The sequence below is a fragment of the Thermobia domestica genome, chromosome 10 (assembly GCF_964235325.1).
Source record: "Thermobia domestica chromosome 10, izTheDome1.hap1.1, whole genome shotgun sequence".
Classification (NCBI taxonomy): domain Eukaryota; kingdom Metazoa; phylum Arthropoda; class Insecta; order Zygentoma; family Lepismatidae; genus Thermobia; species Thermobia domestica.
The window spans coordinates 258,996,667-259,023,290 of NC_137463.1; the positions used below are offsets into that span (position 1 = coordinate 258,996,667).

Sequence of the window (26,624 nt, forward strand, 5' to 3'; positions counted from 1 at the left end):
TTTCACCTTATACCTCTGGTAGTTTATACACTGGCTAAGATAGTTGCAACATTGGTTATTTTACGTCTATCATGGAGAAAGTCTATCACTTTACTTTGGCTGTAAAGTGGGAGATATGGACAAGAAATGGGCATCACATATTTCTTATAATACTTGTTCTACAAACTTGCCGGACTGGCTACGTGGAAAAAGGCCATGCATGCCATTTGCAGTTCCAATGATATGGAGAGAGGCTACAGATCATACTTCAAACTGATATTTTTGCATAGCTTCTACAATTAAAAGTCTACCCAGAAAGAGAAAAAGTCTACTATTTATCCAAATATTCCTTGAGATGTTCGTGACTGTGCCACATTCTGAAGAACTAAAAGTTCCACAACCTCCCGTACCTTACACCAGTGTTTCATACTATGAAGAGCAAAAGGTTGACAAAGTCGAACCAGGTTGTCATATTCTGCTGCAGATTCATCGTCTTCCACCGATCATAACTTCACAAAACCAGCATATCATTATCTATTCGCCATATGATACTCAACCTAAATTAAATTACCTGGGGTAGTCAAAAAGTGACACAGAACTACTGGTATCCAGACTCAAGCAGTAGAGAGCTTATTCTGAAGATCTTAAAGTGTCCATGTTTTGAACACGTGAGATTCCCCTGGAACAGTATTTTCAGTGGAAAGTGACATAGTATGGTGTAACAATGTAATTTGTCTTGTGAGTAAAGTTAACATCGAAAAAAAATCCCGATGAATGACGGCTATTCATACACGAATCAAAACTATTCTTCAAATATATTCTGTGTAAACTTCCACAAATTGCTGAAACTAAAATCAGGTATCGAATCCTTGTTGGCCCTCAAATTCTCTAACCCCTCAATGATTCTGAATTTAATGCTGTGTTAGAAGATAAGAAGAGGATTGCGTGGGAATCTTTCCGAAAAGTGGTGACGAATGTTTTGAGAAACAAGCGCTCTCAGAACTATAATGAAGTAGTGGAGCATCTAATATCTTCTACCAAGCAATAGGGTGTAACTTGACACTAAAAATTCATATGTTGCACTATCACATCGATTTCTTCTCAGAAAATTGTTGAGCAGTCATTGATGAACATGGGAAACATTTCTACCAAGTTATATACAGTGCGTTCCACGAATAACACTAAGATCCACCTCCTGAAGAAACCAAGGCAGATAGAAACATGAAACCTTTTGAAATCTTCAAGGGACATAAAAAGCAACATTATGCTGAGAAGGAAAATCCCTCACAAGGGGGGCTAAAGGGGGTTACTGGGGGTAACTCAAAAATTTTAAATAGCAACCCCCATCGTGTGGTACCTCGTTTGAAAGGCAATCACGAGTAAAGACCACTTGTGAAAATTGTAAGTCGCTAGCATGTTAGCCAACATGGCGGCCATCCGTAAAGGACGGTCGAATTGCGTTCAACGAATAACACTAAAGCTCGTCTCCAGAAGAAACGAAGGCAGATAGAAACATGAAACCTTTTGGAACCTTCAAGGAACTTAAAAGGCAACATTATGCTGAGAAGGAGAATCCCCCACAAGGGGAGCTAAAGGGGGTTACTGGGGGTAGCTCAAAAATTTTGAATAGCAACCCCCATCGTGTGGTACCTTGCTGGAAAAGTAATCGCGTATAGAGACCAGACCGTGTCCACAAAAAACTCTAAAGTCTAACGTAGTTCTAGTTCGGAACGAATGCACAATACACATACCACACAACTAACACTATAACAGTATTGCAAATACAAAACATGCAAATTGAACTGAAACCGATAGAAAAGAGAGTTCCATAATATTATTGAAAAATCTGAACCCTCCGAGGCTCGAACCCCGGACCGGACGTGTACTGAACCAACACTTTACCATTGCTCTACTGTCGAACTGCTACTCTTACGGACGAGGAGATGTAGTTCATGACGACGAGTTGCCCGTGGTGGCGCTTTGGTGTTGGACACACGTACTTTAGCAAAGCTACTCTGTTTACTCGTGCACCACTATCAGATGTGCTTTTCCGACCAACAGTGCGCTACATTACAACCCGGAACAGTAAGTCTGAAGGACGTAGACGTGTGTTTGTGCTGGTGCGTTTGACCATCCTACATTGCATACATAATGTGGTCTCTTAAACAGAGAATTGAAATTGTGTTACTCTTTGGTGCTACGAATCGTTCGTACAGTGCAACAGCACGGTTGTTCAATGAACAAAATGTGCGCAACCCAATTAGTGTTTCTTCTGTACGCCATTTATTAATCAAATTTTTTACGACAGACAGTGTGACCAATGCCCCAAAGCCTCGAAACCCTAGTGTTGCTACGGAAGAAACACAAATACAAGTGTTGGCGGAGCTGAATGTGCATCCTCAACAGTCCATAACAACTGTGGCTCAAACGTGTGGTGTGTCACGCACAACGACATACAGAATCTTAAAAAAACATACCTTCCATCCATACAAACTACATATGGTCCAGGAGTTAAGTGAACATGATCCCGATATGCGTATCGAGTTTTGTGAGCAGATGTGTGAGGCATTGGCACGTGGGACCATTGTGCTGACAAACGTGTTTTTCAGCGATGAGAGTACGTTCTACTTGAATGGCAAGGTCAACAGGCATAACTGCCGATATTGGTGTGACACAAACTCTCATGTATTTCGTGAACGCAACACTCAACACCCAGAGTCGCTGAATGTCTGGGCGGGTATCTTAGGTAATCACATAATTGGGCCCCTCTTCATCGATGGAATTTTAACGGGTGAGAAGTACCTGGCGCTGCTGCAAGACTTTATTGCACCGTTGATTGTCGAGGCAATGGAAGAGAATCCGCAAGAATTTGGAGAGATTCCGCCCGTTTTTCAACATGACGGCTGTCCTGCCCATTTTCAGCACCTTGTACGTGACTATTTAGATAGTGAGTTTCCCCGACGATGGATTGGTCGTCGCGGCACCATTGAATGGCCAGCCCGTTCGCCAGACCTTGCTCCACCCGACTTTTTTCTCTGGGGCTATTTGAAGACTATAGTGTTCCGCACGCAGCCGAACAGCATTGCGGAGTTGCGCCAACGCATAGTTGATGCCTGTCATTCTATACCGGTAATGACTTTTACCCGTGTTCGAGAGGAGTTCGTCCAACGTTTACATTACTGCCAGGAAGTGTGCGGTGCACACTTCGAGCATCTCCTGCATTAATAAGGTATGTTCCAAATCATACTATGTTACTCTCTGCTTACAGGTTTGCAATGTTTCTTCGATCATAGTTTACGGATGGCAGCCATGTTGGCTACGGACATGCAATCAACATGCACTTTCCAGAACAGGTCAATACACGTGATACCTTTCAAACGAGGTACCACACGATGGGGGTTGCTATTTAAAATTTTTGAATTACCCCCAGTAACCCCCTTTAGCCCCCTTGTGGGGGATTCTCCTTCTCAGCATAATGTTGCCTTTTAAGTTCCTTGAAGGTTCCAAAAGGTTTCATGTTTCTATCTGCCTTCGTTTCTTCTGGAGACGAGCTTTAGTGTTATTCGTTGAACGCATTTCGACCGTCCTTTACGGATGGCCGCCGCCATGTTGGCTACGGACACGCTAGCGACTTACAATTTTCACAAGTGGTCTTTACCCGTGATTGCCTTTCAAACGAGGTACCACACGATGGGGGTTGCTATTTAAAATTTTTGAGCTACCCCCAGTAATCCCCTTTAGCTCCCCTTGTGGGGGATTCTCCTTCTCAGCATAATGTTGCCTTTTAAGTTCCTTGAAGGTTCCAAAAGGTTTCATGTTTCTATCTGCCTTCGTTTCTTCAGGAGGTGGACCTTATGTTATTCGTGGAACGCACTGTATATGATGGAGAAACGATATCAGAGCCACTGGAGCAAGTCTGCGCTTGCCGATTGTTGTTGGACAATCGCTACAGATGTTCTATAACCAAAATACAAGACACAGAAAAGAGGCGCCATTTTAATAGCCATGTCAATTATGTTTTACCACTTTCATTTTATAAAGGTTTAATTTCTCATGGACGCTTTTATATTCTTTGGAACAAACGCTGTACCAAGGACACATCCTATAACCAGGGCTGAAAGTGGATCTAAAAAGGTGGGGGGACGGTAGGTAGCGGCACGACGCCACGCCGTTTCCCCCTGTTTATCTTTGCCTATTGTAATATTTATAGGATCTGGGGGCACGCCGTACATATTTTTTCGAGGTGGGAGACGGCGTACCCCCGCGTTCCCCCTCAGTTTTACCCTTGCCTTTAACCTATATGTGAAGTGTTTTTTTGTGTGTGTGTGTGTGTGTGTCATATGTAGAGGGTATAACGTTATAACAAAACGCATTTTCCTCTCTTTACGTACGAACATCACTTTATATATTTTTATTCTATATCCCACTTTTCCGCATATAAAATTTGGTATTCTCAAGTATGATTGAGAAATACTTTTCCCTCATAATTATTGTAGATATTGCAATGAAACTTGGCACACTTATTGCGTATGAGCTACAGTAGTTTCAAGGTATATTGAATTTTGGTTTCTGTAGCTTGGGCCGTACCAAGTGGCACTACATTTGAAAAAAGGGATTTTTTGGACGGAAAATTTCCAATGTTACCCGAATTTTCAATTTTCTCATTCATCAAACACATACACATTCTCATGGTTATAATTTGAAAATCTGTTTTATTCTGAAGAGAATGACGTATAAGTCATGATACTCAAATAAATAGTATGGGGGCCGCAGTGGCTCAGTGGTAGCGCGTTCACTTCTGGTGCTTGGGATCCCGGGTTCAAACCCTGCTCGCCGCCAAGTGAACTTTGTGGTGAACAAACACCGTGTGCGTGGGTTTACTCGGGGTTCTCCCGTTTCCTCTCACTTTCTTTATTCCACCATTTCATTCATCTCTCATCACCACCGTCTCCTTTAGCCTAACCGGCATAAACGTGGGGCGTAAAACCCAAAAATTTCATTTCATTTTCAAACAAATAGTACTGTTTGGATTATTTTTATTTTATATTTTACTTTTCCCTATGTGAAATTTGGTATTATTAAGCAGAATTGAGAAATATTTTTCCCTTACAACTATTGTAGATAGTACAATGAAAATTGGCAAACGCCATCCTGCTGAAACCACATGTCTCCAACACTAATGTCGTTCAATTGAGGCACGAAAAAGTTAGTAATCATGTCTCTGTATCGCTCAGCATTGATTGTAACGTCCCGACCAGCATCATTTTTGAAGACACATGGACCAATGATTCCATAGGCCCATACCTCTTGCGGGATGCTTATTATCGTTTAGAGTAAACGTATTGCGAAAATGATCCATAGTTTCTCGAATTAATCGCTCTGATGGACGATTATGAGCACCATAAAATGCAGTAATGCCCGATGAGTTTGTCGAATTGAACCATGGTTTTTAAAATAAATTTGCACAATTTGCAAATATTACTCCGGTGTGACTGTATTCATGATGAATTGCCAAATTAAACTAACCTCAAAACAACCGAGAACTGTAATATCCCGATAGAAACAGTGTTACCGGTTTAAAGTTCTCCGCCTCTAAGAAAAACATCCTTTATATATTTATACTTATCTATCTATCTATCTATCTATCTATCTATCTATCTATCTATCTATCTATCTATCTATCTATCTATCTATCTATCTATCTATTTCTCTATCTATCTATCTATATATCTATCTATCTATCTAGATAGATAGATAGATAGATAATTAGCTATATAGATGGATACTGATATGACAAATAGATAGATATATATAGATACAGTGGCGTATTTAGGGGGGTGGCTTCCGGGCTTAAGCCCCCCCCCCGAGAATCTTATTTAGTATAGTAAAGTAAATGAAATATCTTGCAGAATTTTCACATTTCCAGGCAAAGCCCCCCCCGAATGTTAGCAAAGCCCCTCCCAAAACAAAATCGTAAATACGCCACTGTATAGATACATACTGATATGATATGATAGATAGATAGATAGATAGATAGATAGATAGATAGATAGATAGATAGATAGATAGATAGATAGATAGATAGATAGATAGATAGATAGATATATAGATATGTGTGTGTTTCTAATCATTTCAAATGAATCTCCTCTACATTTCACTTATAATTTGGAAACAATCTTCACAGTAAAAAGTTTCACATGCTTACCAAGGAGGTTAAGTTCAACAAAATATGTTGAGTTTAATGAAGGTCTGTTGAATATAAAACATCGTGTGCATAGATTCGGTGCAACGACATTGTGCAATTTTTTCTAAGGATTAGATCGTTGATAATCTCTGTAATCTATGCTTTATTAAAAAGGTACAGAAAGAGCTGAAATTGCGCAAATTAAAACCGCAATGTTGCCAACACAGGACTCAGGAAATTGTGTGTAATTTTGCACCAAAATAAAATATATAAACGCTATTCCTTTGTAAGATATACTTGTATTGCATTCTAATATATATAATCCTGTTTAAAGTTTGAATCCTTTTAATTTAAATCATTCAACTTTTAAAAATGTCTTACGTGCCTTCTCATGGTTTATCTATGAATTCCTAAACTCTTGTTTATATTACCCTCCTCACTGAAATGTGCTATCAATTCTCGATCCTGATTGGCTCGTTGTGATTCTCGTTCCTTATTGGCTTATATTATTGTCTTATTATATCTGCAACAACTCATTCCACTCTGAAAAGTCATTCTTGTAACAAGTTATACAATAATAATATATCACAAATCTTTCTCACAGCACGTAAGAACAATAAGTAAGATAAAATGCAAATACAAAGATCATTTATAGAAAGATGAAAGGACAATTATTAAGATATGTGGTAGACACACCTGAAATTTGTAAACAAATGCTTGTTTGTGATTCGCCAAAACTGAAAATTGAAAACAAATACTTATCTTTGATTGGTCGAATGCCTGTCCACGATATTTAAAGGGAATTTCTGGAAAGGTTTGTATTTTTTATTTCATATTAGTTTGTTTTTCCTACAGTTTTATAAGAACTACTTGCTTCCAATAACTATTTTCTTACAGTTTCAACCCGAGAAAGCCCATGCTAATTTTACCCTTAAAAGGCCCAAGGGGTGCCTCTGAGACTCCTTGCTGCATATACAAGCTATCTGAACCCACCAAGTATGTTCAAACTCACGAGGTCGGCGCTCACGAGTTTCGAACTCACGCTCACTCGACCTCAACATCACGAAGTGAGCGTGAGGTTGAGTGAGTGTGAGGCCAGACTAGTGAGGTGAGCTTGAGGTTAGAATGGTGTTGTGAGCGTGAGGTTGAGAGAGCGTGAGGCCAGACTGGTGATGTGAGTGTGAGGTTGGGTGAGTATGAGGTCAGACTGGTGATGTGAGCGTGAGGTTCACACTGGTGGAGTGAGCGTGAGGTTGAGTGAGCGTGAGATCGAAATGAGTTTGTGAGCGTGAGGTCGAGTGAGCGTAAGGTCGAAATGAGTTTGTGAGCGTGAGTTTGAGTGAGGATAGGTCAAAGTGGTCACCTCTGGAACCCACCGCGACCATTTGTATTTTCCGTCATTAATAGGAAAGGCTAATCACTACTTTGCTATGAAATCATTTGTCAATGGTAATAAACAATGAACAGTATCAAATAATTATAAAAGTGCATACTTCAATAGGAGCCTCAGAGGCGCCCCTTGATCCTTTACGTTAGTATAAAAACAACCGTATTTTTTCTGAGGTAAAGTAAAAAAAGAGCTTAGGAAACGCAATTAGAGAGTGCATTTCAAAGAGATAGAAGAATTCTAGAGCGCAGGACACGGGACGAAATATCTATTAAGAATAATGGCATTAAAAATTGACCAGGGTGCCTCCGAGGCACCCCTTGGGCTGTCTCGGGTTTAATTTTGCAGGCAATCTTACAGTTACACATGATAAAGAAAATTATTGACTGAGACACTTTCCCTCGTCCTCCTCTCTAACAATGCTCGTGCACATATATAATAACGATAACTTTGTATCTTTTTCCCTAAAATGACTTGCGTTTTGGTGACTGTTTTTTAATAATCAATATGCTTGTGATAATGATGGCAACGTTGCACAACATTTTTTGCGCAATTTCCAATTTCGTTCCCTGCTCATTAAGGCTTTACCTGTGCAAACAGATAAGGGAGGGAAAGTTTGCGCAATTTCAGTGCACCGCATGGGGTTTTCTCTTAGTTTGCCCTTTTCTTTCCACTCTCCATTCCACCATTCTAATCACTGTCATCATCACCGTTTCTTTAGCCTACTTGGCATACCCGTATGACGTAAAACTGAGTTTCATTCCCTCTGTTGTTAATATCAATTAACCTAATAAAAACCAGTGAAACCATGGTTGGGATGGTAGTATTTTCAGAAATAATACATTGACTTTTTTCAAGTATTTTAAATTTGTTCATAAAAGTAAACGTTCCTTGTTTTTCTTTATTTCAGCTTTACAGCTTTTGGCTGTTCTTATAATGTACGGGTTCTGCGAATTTCCGTTTATCTTTTTCTGTTCGTTCCTTGGCCGATTTCAAACGATGACCCTTAGCATTGTGAGACGAGTCTTCGGTTTTGGACTAGGTGAGTTAATTACATTGCTCAGTGGCATATTTAGAATCTTGTTTCGGGTGACTGCGCACAACACGGGAAAGCAGTAGGGATGCGCACGAGACGAGTCGAGACAGGATTTTCCTGACAAAATTCGAGTCGAGACACGGCTCTTCCAATAGAAAAATATACATTTTTCGAGTAGAGACATCACTTTTAGAGCACATTTTCGAGACGAGACAGCCACAAATCTTGTCTCGTGCGCATCCCTAGAAAGCAGCAAGTGCAACTGCCCATCTGACTTTTAGAATTAAATATATTTTAATTTATGCATAAATTGAAGTTTCAACGGCAAGAATTGCAGACTAGTGATTCTTATGAGATATGATACACAAACATTTAGTAGTAAAACTAACCTTTTATTCTATTCATAGAAGAAAAATGAAGCATCCTCTTGGCCTACCTAATTTTTCGGGCTACTATCTCTTCTTCATTTTCTTTAAGTCAAACATTCTTTATAACTAAACGATGTAAATATTCCTTTGCTATAATAAATAAAGTCCCATTATGTTGATATTCTCGTAAGTTGGTGTGGAACAGAAGTTTAGCTTATCAGCTCCTCTTAGTTTTCACAACGATCCTTGTGTTTCATATTTAAGGTACGTTCTGGAATTTTTGGGATCATACCGGAATCGACATCTGTGTCCCGACGAGCCGCAAATAAATTTCGAGACCCACAAATATCCTAGTTTTCGGCAAATGAGGCAAAAATATTTTTCTCAACATTTTTTTAAGTCTCTTGATACCACGTGACCTAGGGGCGGGCTTAATTAAGAATTGTCCGTGGGATCGCGGGTTAAGACCACGTGACCTCTATCAACCAGTCATAATCGTCAATTTTTTGCTGACTTGGTTACATACATAAGGGGACCACTACTACTATGGAGCTAGAACTACTTAAGAGCTAATTGAGTACTTAGCTATTTAAAACTGACCATTGCTACATACAATGTGAAATTTCTGACATCAGAAGCAAGAGGACTACGGAAGATCAACTAGGATATCGTTGGATTAAGCGAAATTAAAACAAAAGGAGGTGAACTGATCGAAGTGAAGTACGTTCATCTATCGTATTACATAAAATCAGAATTTGTCAAGACTAGCAGTGTTCGATTATTTATCGACGAAAACCTATAAACAATGTTTTGGAAATAGATCGAATCCAGAGCAAAGCTTATCATCAAATTCTCCCGTACATATGAAAGGTCTCGAAAGATATTCTTCTGACTTAGGAGCCGGTTCCGAAATCCAGCGACGCAATACAGGGTTAGTATAAATGAGTCATTCATTTTGAAAGGCTGTATTTTCAAAAGAATATACGTACACACATGAAAAATATATTAAATGAACCACAAACTCACCAAATTTGTATTGTGTATTCTAAGCGGCAGCACGAGTCCATTATCTTTCCGATTCGGTATGGCAGTACGAGGTTAGTACCTGTCGAAAAGGGAGGGAAAGCAAGAAAATAGACGTCGTTTGGACGTGTGTAGTGTCACCAAAAGGGCACACATTGAACATTCGTCGAGGGTATATAAACTTGGTGAGCTTGCGGTTCTTTTCAAATATCTTTCATGTGTGTACGTCCAATAGTTTTGAAAATATAGCCTTTTCAAAACGAATGTATCATTTATGCCAACCCTGTAATATAAATCGAATTTGATTCATAATCCGGTATGTTTATTCTTACACTATAAAGTGCCACACTCTTATTTTAAATCGGGCCGCGGTGGCTCAGTGGTAGAGCGTTCACCTCTGGTGCTAGAGGTCCCGGGTTCGATCCCAGCCCCCGCCAAGTGAACTTTGTGGTGGACAAACACCGTGTGCGTGGGTTTTCTCGGGGTTCTCCCGTTTCCTCCCACTTTCTTCATTCCACTATTTCATTCATTACTCATCATCACCGTCTCCTTTAGCCTAACCGGCATAACCGTGGGACGTAAAACTCAAAGATTTCATTTCATGTTTCTTATTTTGAATCGCCATGGCGACCTGGTGCCCGGGAATCTTCGAGCTTTGTGAACGAAAATGAAAGTGGATCTAAGCAATGCAAAATCAACTGAGATTGTGGAAGCGTCTAGGGAGGGGGGCGGTCGGTCTGCGGTTCCTTATCCGTGGATAAACCCTGACTGCAATTCCCAGGGAAAAAATAAGAATTTTGTGCAACTCTTGAACATTAATTCTTCTCTTCCCTCCCTGTCATTACAAACACCCAGTTTTTTTACAGGATCACCATCAGTTGAAACTTTTTCATTGATATTTTCTCTTACGGATAGTGTCAATTGGCTGTGCTATCAGGATATTCACAGTAAAATAGACAGAGGTAAAGCAGTAATATCAACATTACAATGCACCTCAATGTGTAAGAATTATGTAAAAAAAAATCTTCGAAAAAATACACGACAAGAAAAAATAACATTTTGTTTCCATTATTTTTTAAACAGAGGGATACGAGCTGCAGGATTAAATCGAATAGGGAAACGGAAGAAAATTTAAACTTTTTGCCAAATACAAAAGTTTTCGTATAATGTGAGAAAGATGGGAACCCTATGCTTACCTATACTAAAATGCTAGGTTTATGTGTTTGTGGACAAGAAAATTCATATGTTTGTGAACGTTTATATGTTTGTGGTCAATCTTTTCGACAGTGAATTTTCGGGAACCATAGGCTCTATAAAGATGCCGTTTTCACTGATCGATTGCAAATTTTGTGTAGATTATTCAGTTCTAATTGAATATTCAAAAATATGGCTGTTATTTCTTTATAATATTTTTAGGAGTACACTGGAAGTGTTGAAAATTTGAGGAAGAAAAGTTTCATATCCTACGAGTTATACATTTACCATCACATCTTTATATACAGGGGTTGTATAGTTTTCATTCGTTTGTTTCATGGCTAAAAGATAATGAAAAACAAAAGATAACCATTTCTCCAATCTAACCATGTAAGATTAATCTTTATTAGTAGATAAGGAACCTCACTACGGGCCAACCCTTACTCTTCACCACTCACTGACAATAGCGCTCCTATAACTTCTAGCACATTCGTCACTACCTAACATTATTTACCGCCGTACTTCAGTTAAGTTATACAGAAACGACATCTTTTATTAAATACGCCACTGACATGACAAACCTCACTAGCTAATATTATATACCGAAGTACTTTACTTCCACTAACATTGTCCAATATGTCACTGATATCTTCTAGCATATCGCTTTAGTTCTTTGCAGTTGCTTCTATATACACGCATATTTTTAAAGAATAAGTTTAAATAAAGCCAATATTGTCTACTTTTATTGCATTTGAAAATCTACATAAGAAAGATTACCATCTACATGGTAACCTTTAACCTTTCTCCTTTCTATTGTAAATAACTTACAACGAATGTATATATAACTCGTTCAAAATAAAAAGAACAGTTGGCCTTGTTTGTTTCTTTTCTTTTTTGTATTCATCTCTTATGTGGCCCAGATGTGAAATACCCTTAACGTAACGTTTTTTGAAGCATTTCAGTTTTCATCTGGGAAAGAATTTTTCAAAATGTAATGTAACGCATCACGTAACGGGAGAGGCAAACGGGATAGAGTCAGCACTAGTAACTCATAATTTTTTTATCAAAACTTTCCAGGATAATTATTGTTTAATTTAGATTGGATAGCGTATAGACTTCTATGATGTACATAAAAACTTACATCTAAAACTATGACTACTTCTCCTCTATCTTATGATGACCCCATGGTAGGGCATTGATCATCTATACAACTTAATGCTAACATACTTATATCTAAAAATTACAACCAGGGGCGGATCCAGAGGGGGGCGATCGGGGCGATCGCCCCCCCCCCCACAAGAGGAAACTTTCTTATTTTATATATAAATAAACCCATCCATAACAAGTTTGGAGCTCTTAAAAGTAGCAGTATTACCGCCGACCGCCCCCCCCAGAAGTCCGTCCTGGATCCGCCCCTGATTACAACTAAGTTATATCTACAACTCTTCTGTCTTTTAATGTCCCCATGTTAGGCTAGATATTCCATCCTTTAACACACATCTCTTATTATCTACAAACTTAATGCTAATTTCTTCACTTCTATACTAAATATATCATGCCTATAACTTCTAATCAAATTTATCTTCTTGTAGTACTCCCTTTCATAGAACAAACAGTCTTTGTATTCGTTAAATGTAAGTTCTTTATATACAACGCTTTTCTTTACACCTTTCGCTTCTTCACAACACTTTTCTTTATCAAACTTACCTTTAAAGTCTTTGTCTGTTAGATCCATTTGAGGTGCTTTTATTCAGTACTTCTTACTTCATAAACCTACAAACTCTTCTAAAATTGTACCGTTAACTTCGTCCTTCATCTTACCCAGTATTTTCTTATTGATCTGTGGTATCTTGCATTTGTTATCATGAGGGACGTCAAAGTAATCAATATAATTTTTCATGTCTTCATACACATCTTCTGTTTGAATATGGCAAATATAACAATCCGTGTCTGTATATCATACTTCTATTTTGTCTTGATATTTTGGTATCATCGCATTATAATGGAAGTCATACATTAAATACTTTGATATTTATAAGATACTCATTCCAACATATATCGGTTTATTGAAAGTCAATTTGGTTTTATTAATTATTATCGCACATAGATTCTCTGTATAAATAATTCTATGTTTAAATTCCGGTTGAGCAATTAGTTTTTCTACTCTTGCTGGGTCACATTCTATTTTTATAGGATTACATCTCTTTCTAACATTTTTCATTGTCTTCCCAAATACTGAGTTATTCATGAGCTTATAGAAATCTTTCTCAAAATTATTTGCTGCTTTAGTTCTCATCTGTGTGTTTAAATCTATATAGTTCTGTAACCAATCTGATTTCTAAAAGTCTATTACTCGATGTATGTTCTTAAGTTTCAATCCAAGTGCTAGATATTATTTTAGGTTTCAATTGTGAATCACATATTTTTCTTTATCATATAGGGTTGTTGACAGGTTTGACTGTTTTGAACCAGATGGGCATATATGAGGAACATTCAAATGAAACCTGGTCAGTGCGTCTACATTTACCTTAATTGTAAGGTGGCACCACGTAACTGTGGGTATGGTGGCGCCATCGATTGGTAGACAGACTTGCTCTTGCGCACCGTTTGACGTTGCATAGAGCCAGTGTGGTTTCACACCGAAGAGAAGGTGGTCACACAAGTTATCGTCCACTATCGAACACGCAGGCGAGTAAGCAGGAACAACGAGGAGTGATTCGATTTTTGGCAGAGGAGGGACTTGGAGGCCGTGAAATGTATCGACGGATGAAGGCTGTGTACGGTGAGTACAGTCTCAGTCGTGCAAGTGTTGTTGAATGGCGCAAAATATTCCTTGAGGGGCGCGAATCACTAGAAGACGATGCTCGTCCTGGACAGGCTCATCGTGTCATCACACCGGAAATGATTGCATAAGTGAATCCTTTAGTCTTGGACAATCGCAGAATCACCGTGCACGAGATCCATCGGTTACTGGGTATTAGCATGGACATCGCCCACACCATAATGCATCAACACTTGAACTTTCGAAAAATTGGTGAGCAGTGGATTCCCCACCAACTGACCGCCGAACAGTGCAATACGCGAATGAACTTGTCTTTGAGAAATCTACAACGTTATCATGAGGAGGAATATGGTTTTCTGTCGCGTATTGTCACAGGGGACGAAACATGGTGTCACCATTTTGAGCCGGAAAGCAAGCGTCAGAGCAAGCAGTGGAAACATGCGACTTCACCAACTCCAAAGAAATCAAAGGCCATGCACACCAGTTCTGGTAAGGTCATGATGTCCTTCTTTTTGACCACAATGACCCGCTGCTTGTCGAGTTCCTGAAACGGGGTACCGTCATTAATGCCCAGCGTTATCAAGCCACTTTACAGAACCTTAGACGAGCCATTAAGTCGAAACGCCCAGGTATGTGGTCTAATGGCGTTATCCTCCTGCATGATAACGCCCGCCCACACACGGCCAATGCGGTGAAGACGACATTGCAGCAGTTTCGGTGGAAAACGCTGGAACATCCACCGTACAGTCCCGATTTTTCATCGTGTGATTTTCATGTGTTTGGAGCTCTAAAACAAGCTATTCGCGGACATCGATTCCCAACGGACGGCGAAGTGTATGACTGGATCCAAGCCTGGATAAAACAACAGCCTACTAGTTTCATCAAGGATGGAATCGAGCGGCTAGTGTCGCAATGGGATAAATGTGCCAACAGTTTTAGCGACTATTTTTGAGTATGTGTACTGTGTATCACTGCATGTGTGAGTATGTGTACTGTGTATAACTACATTTTTGAGTTAATACAATCGTTACCGTTACTTTACACTAGTGACGGGTTTCATTTGAATGCCCCTTATATTTGAGGAGCTAATGAATAGTCTTTGTGATAGTCATGTAATTCCTTTGGATACTCAAGATCTACTTCTAATATATAACCAGTATTGAAATTATCTAGTATCTGTGAAATCTGTTTCTCTTATCTCGTCTTCGCTTTGCCATCTGAATCCCTTATATGGTAGATATTGATTCATACTCCACCCATAAAGATTATTGGCGTCAAAGTACATTATATAAGAATCTTCTTAATCCTCCTCATAATTCTCCATATACAGTATTTATTGTTTGCTTTTACATATCTTGCGAAACATTGACTGATACCACCTCTTATATCTTGCTCTATCATCAATACCATATCATAATCTGTTAGTAACTCTAGTTTTATATTTGTCATCTTTAACATCACATCCCAAGCTAAACCTGGTGCTGTCATATACTAAGCTGGATCAAGATCGTAACCTTTAAGACATTTTTCTCTAAAGTTCTCAAACACATATGTTAATAACAACACATCAGTTTTAAGATATAGATCATGGTATTGTCCGAGATTATTAATGTCAAATGTTTCCCATACTTTCTTTGCAACCTCATAATCTTCATCACTTATATGTGTGTTAGTAAGCTTGTTGAAGAATGCTTCCTTTGGTGGTAATTCTCTACGTCTAAACTTATCCCAGTTACTAACATAATCATACGGGTAAACAGCTTTTCTTATTACAAGTTTAAATCGTTCATCAGAATAGAAGTATTGTGTATGAGTCAATTCTTCTGTTGTTAGGTTTTATGATAATTTGTCTCAACTAAATGCCATAAATCTAAATGAATCTATAAACTTTAATTTGATAGTTCCAACCTTTTTACTGAATGATATGTATCGTTGTTCGTTATTAGGTATTAAAAATATTTGTTCTTTATTACATCCTAGCTCTTTTATAAATGAGTGGGAGTCATATCCTGATAAGTTATGTATAATCACTGGCACAAACTAAGGTACTCTAACTTTTAAATTACAATTATTACATAATGCAGCTACAAACTCTCCAGTTATATGATCGTGATTTTAACTTTATGATTCTCTGGAGTATATTCTACTTTACAGTAAGAGCAGGGTTCAGGTTCGTTCAATTCTTCTATCTGTTCACGTATTAGATGTAATTCATTATTTTGTCTATATATGTTTCATATTTTTTTGACTTCTTTCTTTAACATTCTTATAAAATTCTTATATGCATCTTTACCTCTATACACAAGAGGATCTGTTTTACTTCCATCACTTTTTACAATATATTAACAGAGCCCAGATGGCTTATGCTGTTGATATTTTTTGTATGTGATTCGTTTTCTGGATAGCATTCTTTACATCCCATAACCTTATGCAGTAAACATCCAAAATCAGTATAAATCACAACTAGCATCTTCATCGTATACTGGTAGTTCTGAAATTCAACATATGTATCTTCGGTGGTATTTCTATTTTAACAGCTTCGTGAGTAGAACACTCTCTCTCATGTTTATCTAATGCATCTTGTCAGTAAAAATATAACAAGCGTCTATCACAGAAGTATTTTCGAGCTCTCCATTTAGTAATTCATTCTTTTATATTCTTCTTGTTCTTTGTCTATATCGTCGTCTCCTTCTTCGTATATTTGTATTTTTATTTTTGTTAATGGACTCATTTTCACTTACAGTCTCATCTTCTCTTTCCATTTCTATGTTATACATTGCCATAAAAGTTTTAACTGCATCATAAAACTCCATATCATCACAAAGTATATCCCTATGTTCAATGATTTCGTGATAAATTCTAAGACATCTTCTACATAATGGACAGTTAACATTTAAACACACATTTAAACACAACCACTTTCTCAAACATCTCTTACAAGACATATGATTACATATGGTTTTAACTTTGTAAATATTATTCCGAAGACAAGTAGAACAATTGATATCATCAGATAGTTCTATTTCTTCATAAAATCCATTAATAAGTTTAAATTTAAAGTCAGAAGAGAGTTTTTGATACCTTACAATCTCACATCAATAGACTTTATCTCAAAATTCTAGAATGAAATCTCTAGATAACACTTGGTTACGTAATATAATTAACCAAGAAAAATTGTCTTTAAAATGTCTAATGAACTGTTCAGTCAACTTACGTTTAGTTGTCAAGGTGTTCGAACAATCGCTGTCCTTAAATTTATCACAAAATTCTCTAATAAAACCTGTCAGTTTCTAAAAAAACTATCAACTGCGCCCAATGATCATCATTGAACTTATATTCAAATTCTCTTATAAACTATTCTGATAATTTTTGTTCACTTGCTATGTAAAGCCAATGTATTATCTGTCAGGAAAGTAAATGTACACCTGTTTTTCGAGTCTGGCATTCCTGCTCTCCATCCGTGGAGAGTATGAGAATTAAATCAATCAAATGTTTACTGAGGAGCAAAAAGAAAAGTTTAATCTGAATAAGACATTGCAGAGGGACACAAGCTGTGAATACGAATAGTGCATAGTTAAAATAAATAACGACACCGAAAGAGAAAGCCAGAAACAGCTGTTAAACTTAGGAAAAAGAGTAAAATTTGTTGAAGTGGGAACATAAAACAAAAACACAACAAATACGCCGAAAACTAAATGTTCGCTATGCCATGATCTTAGTGTAGTGGTTAAGGTGCTGGCTTACAAATGCAAAGATCGCCAGTTCGAATCTTCGGTGAGGACATTTTTAAAAATTTTTTGTTTATAATACATGCAGCTCATGAGAGATGGTAAAAGAGGTCGTATTTAGTCTTTCGTAGCAATTATTATTGGTAAGGTTTAGTAATGATAATACTTTTGTCTTTGCGTATTGCTTTTATTCATTTCTTCATTTCAAAAGAGAAAAATATCCGAACAAATGTCACCAAAATTCCTCATATTTTGAATGTAAACGCCATTTGCAATTAGTAAAGAATAAAAATTCAATAAGAAGAGGTTTGTGTTTAGGTTAGGCTGGTCAATACGTTTTGCAAAGGGGCCCGGTTTAGCTCTGACGCACCACAGGTGCGAGAAGGAAGCAAAACACTTTTTCTCTCTCCCTCTGTGTGTCTGTTTATCTATCTATCTGTATATATATAACACTATTTGTGAATGCCATAACCACCCTAATTTTCAGCGGATTGAGATGAAACTTGGCACAAACATTAATTGTTGAAATATCTTCAGTTCGTTAACCAGAATAATCAGACGAAAGTGTTCAACATGGCGGTCCTTTAAACTCTTAAAAACTTCCAAGGGAACCAAATTTCGCCCATAAATGGGTATTCAGAAAGTTTGAATAACTTTTCCTCTTTTACTGAAATATTTGTGTGCAGAGACTTATTGAAATATTGGAACCGATAAATCGCATAAAGAATGTTCACGCCCTTTTCGCTACGGTCAGGATTTTTTTTTTTTGCAGGAGGGGGTTATTTTCGTATCGGAACAAGATGATTGTTAGTGATGATATGAAATTACACATTGAAAGTGAAGCGTGTTATTTGAAAGAATAATATAATAAATGTGCTTTCCTCTAACACAGAGAACTGTAAATCATGTAATTCGAGTTCGGGAGCCTGAATGGCGTGGAGTGTTATTTGATTTGCTTTTTAGTAACACATTGCATTGCAAATAAAGGTAGGCAACATTAGTGGTAAGTAAAGCAATAATAATAATAATAATAATAATAATAATAATAATAATAATAATAATAATAATAATAATAATAATAATAATAATAATAATAATAATAATAATAATAGGTGTTGTTTGTGGCAAGGCAATATCTTCCTCAATTCTTCTTCAAACGTAATAATTGTAACGCCATATCTCCCTTACAAACAAAATATTAACAATTTATATCGAGAGAACGGGAAACTGTTGAGTGATGGGAGCAACGTTGAACAGTATGCACTCATAGTACTCAGAAAAATAAGCGATTTCAATGAAAAATGAACGAAGAGTCATTGCCGTGGGTAGTCATGGAGCCAAGCAGAGCCCTCTTTAGGCAAAATGTCGATAACTTATATCGAGAGAACAGGAGGTGATAGTGAGATGGGACCAACGTTGGACACCGTGGACCCATAAGGCGCATCGAAAAAATTAGGGGAGGGGCGGGTACCAGCCAGCCTTACTTATTTCCACATAATAATATAAAATTATATTGTCGAAATACACACACAAGTTAGCTAGTAATATTTCATATTATTATTATTATTATTATTATTATTATTATTATTATTATTATTATTATTATTATCGACAGCGTCTTTTAATTACGTGTGCATGTTTGACATGAAGCCAAAGAGAAGATCCATCATTCATAGAAAGAATAAGAATAGCCAGTTACTTTAATTGTGAACGACGGCGAAAAATACGAAAAGAGTGACCTTAGCGAAAAGAAACAATACTTTCTCTCAATTGGATAAAAGATCAAGCCGAGATAGATTCGAACTCGCATGGACGGTGCGAAATGCCTGTTCATTGTCCACTTTTTTTTTTCAACTGACTCACCGAACGTGTTTCAGTAAATTACTTATTGCTAATTTTACTTGCTTCACTCGTTTAACTTGCTTTTTCTAATAACTTATAACGACAGGGACACGAACACAGAAACATCGAGGACAGTTAAAAATCATAGATGCTCTCCCGCCGGGAATCGAACCCGGGACACCAAAGGCGCACGTGCTAGCCACTAGACCAGCGGGCAGGGCACTGCTCACTCTCTGTGTCGTTAGGGATTACGACCACTGTATTGCAAGCTATCACTTCTGTGGGTTGTATACTATGATCACATGTTTCTTCTTTGCTGGAAGAGTTAAACCTACATTCTATGTAATACATGAGGTATTTAGACCTACATGCTCTTCATATAATGTAATAAAAGGGCCATGCTGGGAATAAGAAAAAGAACATTCCTTGGACAAAACGGAAACTATTGGCATTAGAAATATTTATCTACCAGGCATGCGCAGTAGTATATTTCAGAATAGTTACTGTTTAGTTCAGTAAACGAAGAAAGGGGTATAAAAAAGCAAATATGTCGAGTCAACGAGATCGACCAGAATTGACAGAGGCGAAAGCAGATGTGTAGTAATACAACAACTTCGTTAAATTGATAATTGGTTCTTTATTCTGTAGTAGATCGTATCACAACTTTACGGGAGAGCAGAGAAAGACTTACTAACGCTGTCATGTAGTAAGCTTTAGTATCACGATCATACAGACACAAATGGATGTAACTTTGAGTACTACAACTTGGATTTAACGAAAGCCGTTTAGATTTTCAGTGGTTTGCATGGTTGTATAAGACACAAAAAGTTAAGACACAATACAATTCTTCATACCTCAGCTTCCAGTAACTAGATACATGCAATTTCTGGATAGATACTGAAACTGCTGTCGGATTTTAATACATGACGCATTGCAGGATACAAAATGCTTTGCATTACTTGTTTGTTTGTAGACAGCTACTAGCTTAGTTTTCTGAAAGGTTGTGTATAAACTAGAGATAGCCAATTCCGGAATTATTACTTTCCGGACTCCCAAAGGTAAAACCGGACAAATTCCGGAATTCGGAAAATTCCGATTTTGGAATAATTCCGGAATTCGGAAAAATCCAGAATTTAGAAATTTCTGATTTCGTTAACATTCCGGAATTCGGAAAAATCCGGAGTTTTTCTCAATTCTGGAATTTTCCCAATTCCGGATTCTTCCCGAGTTCCGGAATTCTTCTGAATTATGGAGTTTAACTGAATTCCATAATTTTCCGAAATCCGGAAAATGAAAGTTCCGCTTCCAAAAAATGAATTTATTTTGGTTAATATGAATCGTGGTGGAAATGTCTTTGACCAGGTAATGGCGGCTCCTTTGAAAGAAGAGCTCCTCCGTGGCTAAGCGGTTAGCATACGCGGCTTTGGCGCGGGAGACCCGGGTTCGATTCCCGGCGGGAGCTCATGTGGTTCGGATTCCACATTAATCAGTAGATCCACGTCTCATATAGCCTCGCTGCTGAACGGGACGTAAAACTCAAAATCAATCAATCAATCAATCCTTTGAAAGAAATAGAGTATGAGAATTCAATCTGTCATATTTGTAGTTTCGTGTGGAGAAAATATAAACTTGTGAACCAACGGTTTAAGGAAAACTCAAGTTATTAATGTAAACTTTTCGGACATCATAAAAGAAATACGAAAGGCATTTTGAATCGAAAAAATATAACACACAAGTTTGCAAGCGGAGACAAAGAAACCTAACGTAACCAGACTAAAGACGAATCGTTTACCGCGTAGCGATCAAGGTCAAGCTGTTTTCCAGGGCGAGTTTCGCGTTGAGTCGAGTTTGATAATGGCTCGCTCGCTCGTTCAGCTCGTTTTAACTCTTTTTTAAATAATGGCCTGATTAGACTGGAAAGCGAAAGCCATGAGAAATGTAAGCACTAATGTGGAATAATTTTTAGTGCTGCTCACGACAGGGGTGCGTCTCGTCTCGTAATTTTAGTGCATCTCGTGGGGCAATTTTTGTGTATCTCGTCTCGTCTAAATAACGAGAAGACAAGGGTTTTTTATTATTACAAGACAGCCTCAAATGTCGTAATCACCAATATAAGTATATACTGTTGTTCTTAAAATCAAGGCTGAGACCTGCACTGTCGAATTTTTGAGCCCAAGCAGAAGACCAACTCGGGTAGCTATATCAACCGGCTCGGCTCGTATCAACTGAGCGAACAGCTCGAGTCGGCTCGGTTGGGATGAGCCGATGACCCGAGCCGGCTCAGTTGGAACGAGCCATCGACTCAGCTCAATTGAGCCGATGGCTCGAGCTTTCTCGGTTGGGATAGGTCCCCTACTCGGCTCATGTGAACCGGTTCAAGCCAGCTAAGTTGAAATTAGTCCATCGCCACATTTCGATTCAGCTCAACTAAGCCGATGGCTCAAATCGGCTCGGTTGGGTGAGCTGTTGCTCGGCTAACTTCTTGGTTCGGTTCGATAGTGAATGAGCTGTAAGCCGAGCCGCTCGAGCCGTTGAGAAGCCTAAACCCGGTACCAGCTGTTTTCAACATGTTTGGCTGAAGCCTATAACTTTTAACAATTTTTGGCTCGAGCCCGAAAACTTGCCCCTTCGGAACTCAAACCCAGAACGTGACCGATGTCCTTCCCTCCTGAAGACTTCTCGACGACCGAGATCGACAGTCAATTAGCTTTTACTATTCAGATACAAACCGTATATCTTTTAAAGATTATACACGGTGTTGATATAATAATAATAATAATAATAAAAGTTTTAAACTTGCCGTTGAAATTTGGCAAAACTTACTTAAAAGTAGAGATTTCGGGGAAAGGGTTCCGTACCTTCAAGACAGAGGCGTAGGGAAGGGGGGGCCGGAGGGGCCGCTCCCCCAAAGAGGTCCGATAATGTACTTTGGTACTTTGATGTTTGTAATTTTTTATATATTTTTTGTTTATATATTTTTTGTTTGTAATTTTTCTATATGTGCCTATAACAGCACTTGCCCCCCCCCCCAAACACACATCCTGGCTACGCTACTGCTTCAAGACACACCTCTGCAACTACCAACATTTTAAACCAACGTTCCATTGAAGTTTCATGTAGAAAGTATTCTACTGTATATTTTAAGGAAAATAACTATAATAAATATAACTGAATATCACGCAACAGTAAGGCATATAATAAACTAATTTTTAGGATATGCAGAGGTAAATATAAAAGATTTGCTACAAAATACCTACACAGAGCATAATTCAATGAGCTCTGAAATATAATGTAACGAAATAGCCTATGAGATTCAGTCTACAGAGCAATTGTTACTTAAAGAATGGACATACACTATTTCGAGAATCGAGACAAGAAGGGAAATGTTTACGATACTTTTCGTCTCGTCTCGATTCTCATCTTCAAAGAGAGACGAAAATTTTGAGTTAGCCTTGACCCGTCTCGAATGTAAAATGTTAATTCTCATGTTATTCTATTTGTTTTAGAAACGAGATGAGAAAGTCCTCTTCTTGTGAGCAACATTAAACCAAACCGAAATATTCTTTCCAAATGTCACGCTTCTGCTTGTAATGGTATGACCTGAGCGATAATTAGCTCCTAGCTTTTAATCTTCTATGACATAATAATAATTATTATTAGTTTATTATTATTATTATTATTATTATTATTATTATTATTATTATTATTATTATTATTATTCCTGAAGATTTGATAGTTCAAATATTGAAACATCCGAGTATTCAAATATCTGAATATAATAAAACATATGTTATCGCTGATCAATCGCAATCAAAAATCCTAAAGTAAAAAGTAAAAAAAAAAAAAAAATCACAATGTGCATTCGCACAAGCACCTTGACCACTCAACCGCGATCGCTATGCGGTAAAAGATTTGTTTTTAGTCTGCTTACATAAGGTTTCTTTGTCTCCGCTTGCAAACTTGTATGTTATATTTCTTCGATTCAAAATGTCTTTCGTATTTCCTTTATGAAGTCAGCAAAGTTTACATTAATAACTTGAGTTGTTCTTAAACCGCTGGTTCACAAGTTTATATTTTCTCCACACGAATCTACAAATATGACAGATTGAAATCTCATACACCCCATTTCTTTCAAAGCAGTCGCCATTACCTGGTCAAAGACGTATTTCCGCCACGATTCATATTAACCAAAATAAATTCATTTTTTGGAAGCGGAACTTTCACTTTCCGGATTTCGGAAAATTATGAAATTCAGTTAAACTCCGGAATTCAGAATAATTTCGGAACTCGGAAAGAACCCGGAATTTAGAAAATTCCGGAATTGAGAAAAACTCCGGATTTCGAAAAAAATCGGATTTTTCCGAATTCCGGAATGTTAAACAAATCAGAAATTTCTAAATTCTGGATTTTTCCGAATTCCGGAATTATTCCAAAATCGGAATTTTCCGAATTCCGGAATTATTCCAAAATCGGAATTTTCCGAATTCCGGAATTTGTCCGGTTTTACTTTCGGGAGTCCGAAAAGTAATAATTCCGGATAGTGATAGCTTGCAATACAGTGGTCGTAATCCCTAACGACACAGAGAGTGAGCAGTGCCCTGCCCGCTGGTCTAGTGGCTAGCACGTGCGCCTTTGGTGTATGGTGTCCCGGGTTCGATTCCCGGCGGGAGAGCATCTATGTTTTTTAACTGTCCTCGATGTTTCTGTGTTCGTGTCCCTGTCGTTATAAGTTATTAGAAAAAGCAAGTTAAACGAGTGAAGCAAGTAAAATTAGCAATAAGTAATTTACTGAAACACCTTCGGTGAGTCAGTTAAAAAAGGTGGACAATGAACTGACTGTTCGCGCCGTCCATGCGAGTTCGAATCTATCTCGGCTTGATTTTTTATCCATTTGAGAGAAAGTATTATTTCTTTTCGCTAAGGTTGTCACACTGTTCGTATTTTTCGCCATCGTTCACAATTAAAGTAACTGGCTATTCTTATTCTTTCTACGAATGATGGATCTTCTCTTTGGCTTCATGTCAAACATGCACACGTAATGAAAAGACGCTGTCGATAACAACAACAATAATAATAATAATAATAATAATAATAATAATAATAATAATAATAATAATAATAATAATAATAATAATAATAATAATAATAATAATAATATGAAATATTACTAGCTAACTCGTGTGTGTATTTCGACAATATAATTTTATATTATTATGTGGAAATAAGTAAGGCTGGCTGGTGCCCGCCCCTCCCCTAATTTTTTCGATGCGCCTTATGGGTCCACGGTGTCCAACGTTGGTCCCATCTCACTATCACCTCCTGTTCTCTCGATATAAGTTATCGACATTTTGCCTAAAGAGGGCTCTGCTTGGCTCCATGACTACCCACGGCAATGACTCTTCGTTCATTTTTCATTGAAATCGCTTATTTTTCTGAGTACTATGAGTGCATACTGTTCAACGTTGCTCCCATCACTCAACAGTTTCCCGTTCTCTCGATATAAATTGTTAATATTTTGTTTGTAAGGGAGATATGGCGTTACAATTATTACGTTTGAAGAAGAATTGAGGAAGATATTGCCTTGCCACAAACAACACCTATTATTATTATTATTATTATTATTATTATTATTATTATTATTATTATTATTATTATTATTATTATTATTATTATTATTATTATTATTATTGCTTTACTTACCACTAATGTTGCCTACCTTTATTTGCAATGCAATGTGTTACTAAAAAGCAAATCAAATAACACTCCACGCCATTCAGGCTCCCGAACTCGAATTACATGATTTACAGTTCTCTGTGTTAGAGGAAAGCACATTTATTATATTATTCTTTCAAATAACACGCTTCACTTTCAATGTGTAATTTCATATCATCACTAACAATCATCTTGTTCCGATACGAAAATAACCCCCTCCTGCAAAAAAAAAAAAAAATCCTGACCGTAGCGAAAAGGGCGTGAACATTCTTTATGCGATTTATCGGTTCCAATATTTCAATAAGTCTCTGCACACAAATATTTCAGTAAAAGAGGAAAAGTTATTCAAACTTTCTGAATACCCATTTATGGGCGAAATTTGGTTCCCTTGGAAGTTTTTAAGAGTTTAAAGGACCGCCATGTTGAACACTTTCGTCTGATTATTCTGGTTAACGAACTGAAGATATTTCAACAATTAATGTTTGTGCCAAGTTTCATCTCAATCCGCTGAAAATTAGGGTGGTTATGGCATTCACAAATAGTGTTATATATATACAGATAGATAGATAAACAGACACACAGAGGGAGAGAGAAAAAGTGTTTTGCTTCCTTCTCGCACCTGTGGTGCGTCAGAGCTAAACCGGGCCCCTTTGCAAAACGTATTGACCAGCCTAACTTAAACACAAACCTCTTACTTGCTAACGTAGAAACGTGGTCGGGAGGTGTAAGGCATGTAGAAATTGTATTTTTAATAACCATGAGTATGGTCTACTTCCATGTTCTTCTTTTTACTTTTTGCAGCTACATCGGAACGTTCAATTTTTATTCTTTACTAATTGCAAATGGCGTTTACATTCAAAATATGAGGAATTTTGGTGGCATTTTTTCGGATATTTTTGTCTTTTGAAATGAAGAAATGAATAAAAGCAATACGCAAAGACAAAAAGTATTATCAGTACTAAACCTTACCAATAATAATTGCTACGAAAGACTAAATACGACCTCTTTTACCATCTCTCATGAGCTGCATGTATTATAAACAAAAAAATTTTAAAAATGTCCTCACCGAAGATTCGAACTGGCGACCTTTGCATTTGTAAGCCAGCACCTTAACCACTACACCAAGATCATGGCATGGTGAACGTTCAGTTTTCGGCGTATTTTATTGTATTTATGTTTTATGTTCCCACTTCAACAATTTTTACTCTTTTTTCTAAGTTTAACAGCTGTTTCTGGCTTTCTCTTTCGGTGTCGTTATTTATTTTAACTATGCACTATTCATATTCACAGCTTGTGTCCCTCTGCAATGTCTTATTCAGATTAAACTTTTCTTTTTGCCCCTCAGTAAACATTTGATTGATTTAATTCTCATACTCTCCACGGATGGAG

At 37.5% G+C, this 26,624-nt stretch overlaps 1 protein-coding gene across 3 annotated transcripts in view; it reads left to right on the forward strand.

The window, feature by feature from the left end:
• Positions 1-26,624, forward strand: part of LOC145663173 (ATP-binding cassette sub-family A member 17-like) — a 379,444-nt gene that overhangs the window by 240,975 nt on the left and 111,845 nt on the right. For all 3 annotated transcript variants that reach the window (XM_081729505.1, XM_081729507.1, XM_081729508.1), the window contains one exon: positions 8,461-8,592. In XM_081729505.1, coding sequence (XP_081585631.1) covers positions 8,461-8,592 — 132 coding nt within the window. The remainder of the gene's footprint in view (positions 1-8,460; positions 8,593-26,624) is intronic.